We start from the raw sequence: 8568 nt of genomic DNA, 5'->3' as shown, positions 1-8568 counted from the left end.
GGGCGGGGGGCGGGAGTGGGGGGCAGTATTGCTGCCAGGGACTTCGAGTGGCAGTTGGTGTCCAGGCTGAACACTGCTTCCCAAGACCCAAGCACCCTTGCCACACAGGACATGCTGGACATCGCAGAGCAGAGGGGCATCGCCCTGCATGCCGCCATCGACGCGCACCTGACCAGACAGCGGGCGAATGGTATGGCCTGAGGTATGGCACCTGTTCAGCACCCCCCTTCCTCCCCGGTGCCCCGGTCTGGCGAAGATGTCCGGGACCGCGGGGTCTCGGCGTGCCTGATTCCGGCGAAGGAACGATACATACCCAGGCACGATCAAACCTCTTTTGCGGGACCAATCCATAGTGAGGCACATTTGTAAGAGGAACGACATAGAATGGAGCGCGCGCTCACCTCCATCCTGGCCCTGGGCCTGGGCATCACCATCGGGCGGAAACTCCGCCGCTGGATCTCGGCCCCAGGGACGGAAGAAGATCCCCTGAGCGTTGTATCTGACTCCGCGAGGGTCATCGCTGGTGGGTGCCTGCATCGTGTCTCCCGGGTCTGCAGGATGCGGGTTTAACACTCGTACTGGTAGCACTGGCCTCCTGGTTGCCCCGGAGACAGAGAGTCGGGTTTCCCTTGCCACCCCGCAGCATGGAGGGCCTTGGAGGCTGAGGAGCCAGAGCCTCTGGTCTACGATGAATTCGCTGTGGCGCTGGCAGGCCCATCGGCGCTGGCATCAGCTAGGGCATGTGCACAGGTACTCATGATGGAGGGCATAGGGGCTTGCCGGTCAGTGCACGCAAGGCAGGCTGCCCAAAGGGAGCCAGCCATGCCCACAAGTCGCCTGTGGGATGGTGGGTCTACCATGGCCGACTCTCACACCCCTGATACTCCTTCTCATCGCAGCCGTTCACGGGCACAGCCGGCCCCGGGAAGCCCCATCGTGCCCGCAAGCTCTGCCTCTCCAACGTGACGGCACGTGTGTGGTGGTTCGATGAGCAGATCAGGGCTGCGCTTTCTTCTGGAACCAATGCACCACGCCAGGTGGTGGTGCTGGGCAGCGGCATGGACACCCGCCCCTGGAGGTGCTCCGATTTCCCTCCTGGTACGCAGGATGGGGGTTGTGGGAAGAGGGATCTGGAGTCTGCAGGAGCGCTGGCCGGCTTGCTGCACGAGGGCTGGCCTGTGATCATTCGCTGAAGGGGGGGGATCCAAACATGCAGTCATGAGGGTGGGAAGGATTCTCCATACTGTAGCTGTTTGGGATTCCTGCACGAGTTTGGGGGGGTGCAGCCATGCATGACTCGGCACGGCTGCCCCATCCTTGCACCACCCATGGCATCACCAGCCAGATAGCGTGCCCGCCTCCTGTGACCCACAAAGCCAGCCCACTGAACTGCCTGCCGCAGGCCTGCTCTGGTTCGAGGTCGACCTGCCAGCCATGGTCTCTGCCAAGGACCTGGCGCTGGACGCCCTGGGCGCGCAAAAGGGCACGGGGCCGGGCGAGGGGGCGCGCAAGCACCCCTTGCACGTCGCCAGCTGGCGCGCGCTGACCGCCGACCTGTCCGGACCCGACTGGGTCCAGGCCCTGGCCGCCTGCGGGTTTGACCCTGGGCAGCCGACCCTGTGGATTGTGGAGGGGCTCTTCATGTACCTGGAGCCACGAGACGGCACCGGCCTGCTGCACACCATGCAGGGTGAGCTGGTGCGGTGGAGCGTGGGCACAGGGAGGGGATGGGAAGCTGGGGAACGGGCAGGAACTTGTTGCCAGTGCTGCTCGTCGGCAGCTCAAGGGGCTGGAGCCAGACATGGACCAGCACGGCCTGCCACCCTTTGCCGAAGAAGGAATGTTCCAAACCCGACCTCCCAACAATAATCCCCCGGCACCCCCCTTTCCAGGGCACTCTGCGCCTGGGAGCCGGCTGGTGACGCACAACGTCACACAGGAGCTGGTAGACGGCGTGCAGGACGGCTCGATAACAGAGTACCCCCCCTACTCCCAGGACCTGGTTCGCACCTGGCACTACGGCTTCCCGGCGCCCCTGGAGCCCGCCCTTGCCGAGCTGGGGTGGCGGGTCACTACAAAGGCCTCGCGCGCCCTAATCGCGCGGTCCATCTTCGGGGCGGGCTCGGACGAGGAGCTGGAGGGCTGCGTCGAGTTTGATGCGCGGTTGGGGTGTGCGATGGACCGCTACTCGGTGTTTGTGGCCGCCACCGTTGCGGATGTCAAGCCACGGACGTAGGGCTGCCGGGCACGAGGCACGGACAAGGTGCCAGCAGGGACGGCAGTCTGGGGGCAGTGCTCTGCGACCTCAACAGCATGCTGTCGAGCATGGGACAGCGAGGCAGTGGCGCTTGCCTTGTCCATGCGGTACACTGGGTGCAGCTGCAAGCGAGGCTCCAGATGCATGTCCAGGAGAGGGAGAGTCGCTGTCCAGCAACCGCAAATGCACGAGTCTCCACCGATGCTCGGAACTGCTTCGCACCGTGCGGGAACCCAAGAGCATGATTCGCTCAGCTCCAGATGTCGCGCACGTACCGCCCCTCCCGCGCCATGGCGGCCAGCGCCGCAGCACCCGCCTTCCAGTCCGCGCCCGATGCAAAGGCCCCCGGCCCAGTCAGCACGCGGGCCAGGGCCTCGTTGACCCCGGTGGCCATGCTCGCGCCGTCGCCGCAGACGAAGATCGAGGCCGCCGGATGCGCCAGCAGGGCGGCTAGCTCGTGGGCGTGCCTCTCCACCAGGTGCTGGACGTACACCTTGCGTGCCTGTTGGCGCGAGAAGGCCACGCTGAGCCGGGAGAGGGTGCCATCGGCCTCAAACTCCTGGGGGAAGGGGGGGTGGGGGAGGGTGTGCAATTTGCCAGGCACAGGGCGACCTGACGGGCGATTTCAGGGCGCAGACCGGAGCAGGATTACCCCTGCGTCTCCGTCTGGCCACCCTACCGTACCTCCAGCTCCTGCTTGTAGAGGTAATCCTGGTCTGGGTGGCGGCACCCAAAGAAGAGCCAGGATGGGCCTGCCTCGAACCCGGGGGCAGCAGCCGCCAGCCGGTGTCTCCTGTCTTGTAGGAACCCGCTGGAGGTTGTTTGGGAGGGGGTACATGGAGAGCATTCAGCCATGGTGAAATTGGTATGGTGATGAATATGCACCAAGCCTTATCCAAGGGGTTTTGATGCTCTGCGGCAGTACCCTGCCCAGGTACCTGCTTCCCATGGCCAGATACACCCCCATCCCCTCCTCCTACATGAAGGGTGCGACCCCGGTGCCGGGACCCAGCATGATGACCGGCGCTTCCAGCGATGCAGGAGGGCGGAACGCCCCTCCACTACCGAGACAGGGGAGGTGAGGAGGGACTTCAGTAGGAGGATGCATTGACACATCCAGAGAAGTGCAGTCAGCTGCCATGTGCTTCCCATCAGGCCACCGCGCCCTGCCACGAGGGAGAGCAGCCTCACCACGCACCTGCGGAAGTAGATGGGGATGCGTGGGACGGCGGGTGTGGGGCCCTCCGTGCCTTTCCAACTGCCCTGCAACAGGGGAGCCGCCGTCCTTTCCAGCCAGGTAGTAGCCACGCCCTCATGCTCCGTGCCGCACGCCTTGGTGAACCGCACGATCGAGAGGGCCATGGCAACCTGCGGGCATTGGTGAAGGGGGGGGACAGGGGATGCTGATCCAAGATGGACAGCCAAGGAAGCCACAACACATATGCCTGCCACCCACCAGTCCAAGATTCCTTGCCCTTGCAGCCCTCTGCTTCGTCTCACCTTGCCGGGCTGCGCAACCGCCGCATTGGCGATGGAGTAGAGGCGTGGGACCAGGGCCGGCAGCGCATCCAGCAATGGCGCAAGGGGAGGGCGGGAGTCGAACCGCGTCAGCAGGTCCAGCAGCGAGGGCCGCCCCTCCAGAACCTCCTGGGGGAGGGGGTGGGGAATGCTGTTGAAGTGCAGGCTTAACTGCCAGGCATGCACTTGTTTACGAGGGTGGAGCACGAGCATGTGGGTGCCGGGCCGGGCGCTCCATCCACCCCGCATCCCTGCCTCGGGGGGTCACCTTGGCATACTCGTCGCGACCGGCTCGAGACGTCCAGCGCAGCAGGGTCTGCCGGGCCTCCTCACCAGCGCAGTGCTCCGCCAGCAGCCGCAGCAGCGACTTGCGCGGCGGGGCTGCGATGTCCACAGACTCCTGTGGAGGCATTGCAAAAAGAGGGTTGACCGTGTGAAGGGGACTCTCCAGTGGGAGACCTGGCTACCTTGTTGTCACCCACCATGAGGCGACACGAATTAGCAACTCAACAGCTTCCCATCCCAGCTGCACAGCCCACCGTGAGGGCATGGCCGATGGAGCACGGCGTGTGCAGGTGGGGGAGGAGGTGCTGCGTCGCAACTCCCGGCCTGGGCCGAACGTCGAACACCGCCGACGCCTCCAGGCCCAGCCGGGCTGCCAGCGCAGAGACCAGCGCGGGGGGGTTGGCCGGCTTGACGCCCAGCGAGTCGCCGGGGTGGGTCCTGGCACCCGACCCCTCCACCCCCAGCTCGCAGTGCAGGACCCTCCTGTCACCAGCGGCGCTCGTGGTGAGCCACCGCGCCGCGATGAGCGGGGCGTGGAAGGGCTGCTCCGGGGAGTAGAGTCCCTCTGGGTCGCGGTGGCCCACCTCCTCTGCCGTGGCCCCAGCGGCTTCCTGTTGCATGACAAGGCAGGCAGAGAGCTGGATTGGGGTGAGGGGCCCAGGCCCGGGGGGGCGGTCGAGTTTCCACTACAGCGATGCCCTGTCACAACAAGCACTGCTTCCAACCAAGGATATGTCACCTTGTCGAGCACGGCCTGCGTGGCACTGCGGTCAGTCAGCCACTCCACCTCGATGCGGCACTCGGGCAGGGGCACCGGCTTGGTGCTGGCGGCGTGCTCGGGGGGTACCGGCTCCTTGAGCCCCTCTGACGCCGCCTGCGTTTGGGTGAAGACAGGATGAGGACGTGGGGCGAGCAGGAGTGTGAGGCATGTACGAGCTGTGCAATGCAAGGCAGGAGCATTCATTGAACAGGAGGGCAGTTCTAGGGGCAAAATGTCGCTGATCGGGTGCACCCTGGCCCAAAGAGGGACCAACATGGCACAAACGAGTGCCATCCCTGCATCAGCTGCCCCTCTCTACCCGCGTCCACATCCCCGACCCATAGCCCCCATACAAGGAGCGCACGGCCCCACCTCTGCGGCGACTGTGGGCAGGCATGCGCGCTTCAGCGCCGGCAGCATCTGGTCCAGCCATGCCTCCACGACATCCTCCAGCCCATCCACCTCGTCCGCGTCCTTGCCGGGATGAAACTCCCCCGCCCCCAGGGCCAGGACCTGGGACCGCAGCGCGCGCGGCACGCGGCAGAACTGGGTGTAGTTGGAGTCGCCCAGGCCCAGCACCGTGAAGGTCATGCCCTGGAGGGGCGGCATTGGGATGACAGTTATTGAATTCATCAGCACAGGAACCCTGCTTACGTCTCGACGGACGCTTCAAGCAGAGCAAGAGCAAGTGTCAGCGACCCATGGCTCCTCTGGCCCTGGGACTGCATGCTCCATGATCACACGTGATCCTGCCTCCCCCACGCTTGCACACCGACCTTGAGGCGGTCGGGTTGCTGCCCGCGCTTCTTGATCTGGCCATAGAAGCGGGCAGCATTGTCAGGGGGGTCGCCATCGCCGGTGGAGGATGAGACGAGGACGAGGACGGGCACGGTTGCTGGCGTGAGGGCGTCCAGACCAAACTCGTCCAGCGCCGCCACCTGTGTGTGATAAAGGAGGTGGGCCTGTGTCTTACAAGGGGATCTTGACATGCATTGTTGGAGGCGTAGTCAAGGAGGCTCTCTTTCTTTGCCCTGGCTTGGGAGCAGTGCCGTCCCTTCAGATGCCCATTGAGCAGAGCTAGGTCTGGCACCTTCCGCGACCTGAGCCTCCCGGTCCCCTGCAACATACCCTTTTCCAACATCCTACCAGCACCCACACAAGCAGATAGTCGCCCACCTTTGCAACAAGGCCCAGCTCCCGAGCCCGGCCACCAATGTTCTGTGCGATTTCCTGGGCGGTCCCCGTCTGGCTGCCGTACAGGACGGTGACGGGCTTCGGAGCAGAGACTCCCCCTCCCGCCGCCGCCCCTGCAGCGCCACCACCCCTGCCGCCTGCCCTCTGCGCTCGCAGGCGGGCCAAGATGGCCGCGCCACCCGCTGCAGCTGGCGGAGCTGCCGCCTTTGGGGCTGCCCCGCCCCCGTCAAGCTTGGACGGCGCGGGCCCAGCTGGGCTGGCTGTGGTGTCCCGCGATGCCTGATCTGGAGGTTGGGGCGCTGCTGCTGGGGAGGGCGCCGGCGTTGATGACGTGTCAGACTCGGGCTCCGGGGAGCCCGGCCCGGGGCCATGCCCAGCGCTATCTTTGACACTGGCAGGCTGTGCGGTGGTCGGCTGTGTTCCACCCCCACCGGCTGCCGCATTCTGATCTAGGGGTGTGGCATCAAGCTGTGTGCCACGCTGCTCGAAGTTGTCGTCTGTCTGGCCCTGTGCATCACTCAGCTTGGTCGGTGCTACAGCTCTCGCCACAAGCTTAGATTTGGGCGTTGTGTGCGCTGCGCCAGCTTGTGTGGCCTCCTGGGAGGGCAATATTGGCGAGCTCGTTTGGTGAGGTGTTGGGTCTGACTTCTGAGCGGATACAGCCCAATCCCCACAGACACTGCAAATGACAGCCATGCTTTTCTGTGTATTGAGAAGGTACACGCACCATAAATATACCCCTTGACACACCTGGAATGCCCTGGGCCGAGCAGGGGGCGGCGAATTCAGCAGCCATGCAATGCCAGCTCCAACCACAACTGTCGCCAGCAGGAAAAGGCGTGGAAGGACAAACGGAAGGACGAGGATGCTGGCAGCAGCAAGAATGGAGGGCGTGATACGTGTTGTCTCCATCTCGAGACGACACCGGCCTATGCAAGTGTTTCACTTGATGATGTCCACACTGCGCCGCAAGGGGTTGGGTCAGCAACGAGTATGCAAGCCCGACACTGGGTCCCTCTGAGATGAATTGCGGCCTGAATCGGTGCTTACGTATTTATTTGTACCCCTGACTTCCGTGTAATCGTTGTCCTAGGGCGTGTTGCGTGTATTCCGTGGAGTAGGATCGGCATGCAGCTCGGCGCGCAATTTGGATCGATTGGCTGGGCGCTGAGTCTTCAGATCACATACGTGGTGATCAGTCTGAAGCTTTGCAGAGTTTGAAGGTTTTGCCGAGAGTCACATGTAACTCTTATCAATTTAAGTTCTGTAGGAACTCGTGATCTCGGACGCGGCGACTCTGCGCCTGGTCCTGCCAGTGGCATCTGGACACTCGAGAAGACGCGGTGGCCAGGCTGGGTCGGCGATGTCTTTTGATTTCCTAGCAAGCCAGAAGCGGTTGGAGCAGAGGGGTAAAGCCTTTGATGAGAAGACTCGGCGAAGAGCCGAGGTGGAACGCCAGCAGAAGGAGCGAGCTGCTGCCCGGGCTGCTGCCCTGGAGCAGGCCCAGCGCGAGCGCCGCCTGGAGCAGGCTGCAGCGGAGCAGGCGGTGAGTTTCGTCGTCTATTTTACTGTACAGGGCGACTTTCGTGCCTTTGTGGATGTTTCTACGCATGGGCGGGGGGGGTGGGTGGGGGGTGTTTAAGTGCTGGGGCTGCAGTGTCGCGATGCGGGCAGGCCTCCCTGTCGTGACAGACTGCTCCCCACTCGGGGTCGGCTGTATGTCCTTTGCAGGGCACCAACCACCCTCCATCGTCTCATCCCTTGGAGACCCCCCTCATTCCCCCCACACCCCCGAGACTCATCTCACAGGAGCGGGACCACCTGGCGGCGGAGCTGGAGCGGAACCGCGGCGTCACCTGGCGAGCGCGGCTCGCCGCCGTCCCCCTCCCCGACGCCGTGGCGGCGGGGAAGGGCCTCCGGCGCGCGGCGGACAAGATCCTGCTCCCCGCCTCGGCGGGACGCCTGCTCATGGACCAAGGCGCGCCGCGCAACGGCGCCATGCACTTTGAACTGGTGTGCCCAGCCACCGGCGCCCACACCCACGCAGGCCTTCTGGAGTTCACGGCGGCGGAGGGGCAGGCGGCCCTGCCCCCCGCCGTGGCGCTGGCGCTGTGGGGCCCCGACGGGGAGTGGGGCGGCGATGATGGCGGCGGCGACGCTGGCGGCTGCGCCGCCAGGACGTCCCCGCCGGCCTCCGTGGAGGTGCGGTATCGCCTCCTGCCGCGCGGCGAGCGCGTGGTGCTGCAGCCGCGGGCGGCGGCCTTCCAGGCCGAGGTGGGGCCAGGCATGCGCGAGGCGCTGGAGGCGGCGCTGGGCGCGCGGGCCACGCTGACCGAGGGCGACTGGGTGCGGGTGGGGCAGCACCTGCTGCGTGTACGGGAGCTGCACCCCGACCGCCAGGTCAGCGTGCTGGACGCCGAGCTGGAGGCGGACATCGCCGCCAGCCTGGAGACCGAGGAGCGGATCGGGCGGGAGGAGAGCGAGGCGCGGCGGCGCCTGGAGACCCTGGCTGCCGAGGCCTTGGAGGCGGCGCGGGAAGCCGAGGTGGGTCTCT

General features: G+C 65.2%; 3 protein-coding genes across 3 annotated transcripts in view; 2 read left to right on the top strand and 1 right to left on the bottom strand.

Moving 5' to 3' along the window:
- F751_0365 (Exosome complex component RRP42) overlaps nt 1-2236 on the top strand; it is a gene marked incomplete at both ends in the record, with an annotated part of 4402 nt that extends 2166 nt beyond the window's left edge. Inside the window, 5 exons of the mRNA XM_011397572.1 lie at nt 109-190; nt 644-750; nt 900-1098; nt 1403-1690; nt 1893-2236. Coding sequence (XP_011395874.1) covers nt 109-190; nt 644-750; nt 900-1098; nt 1403-1690; nt 1893-2236 — 1020 coding nt within the window. The remainder of the gene's footprint in view (nt 1-108; nt 191-643; nt 751-899; nt 1099-1402; nt 1691-1892) is intronic.
- Nucleotides 2237-2507: 271 nt separating this feature from the next.
- On the bottom strand, nt 2508-6457 carry F751_0364 (Methionine synthase reductase; the record flags this gene model as incomplete). Its single annotated transcript, XM_011397571.1, has 11 exons — nt 2508-2816; nt 2942-3068; nt 3456-3625; nt 3758-3904; nt 4044-4175; nt 4315-4671; nt 4800-4934; nt 5193-5414; nt 5597-5758; nt 5997-6092; nt 6446-6457. 11 exons carry the CDS (start codon nt 6455-6457, stop codon nt 2508-2510), a joined length of 1869 nt encoding a protein of 622 aa, XP_011395873.1.
- A 920-nt stretch (nt 6458-7377) lies between these two features.
- F751_0363 (hypothetical protein) overlaps nt 7378-8568 on the top strand; it is a gene marked incomplete at both ends in the record, with an annotated part of 2675 nt that continues 1484 nt past the window's right edge. Inside the window, 3 exons of the mRNA XM_011397570.1 lie at nt 7378-7560; nt 7824-8029; nt 8192-8558. Of these exons, the coding sequence (XP_011395872.1) occupies nt 7378-7560; nt 7824-8029; nt 8192-8558 (756 nt within the window). The remainder of the gene's footprint in view (nt 7561-7823; nt 8030-8191; nt 8559-8568) is intronic.

Source organism: Auxenochlorella protothecoides (genome assembly GCF_000733215.1).
Source record: "Auxenochlorella protothecoides strain 0710 unplaced genomic scaffold scaffold102, whole genome shotgun sequence".
NCBI classification, from domain to species: Eukaryota; Viridiplantae; Chlorophyta; class Trebouxiophyceae; order Chlorellales; family Chlorellaceae; genus Auxenochlorella; species Auxenochlorella protothecoides.
This window is presented reverse-complemented; position numbering and strand designations above follow the sequence as displayed.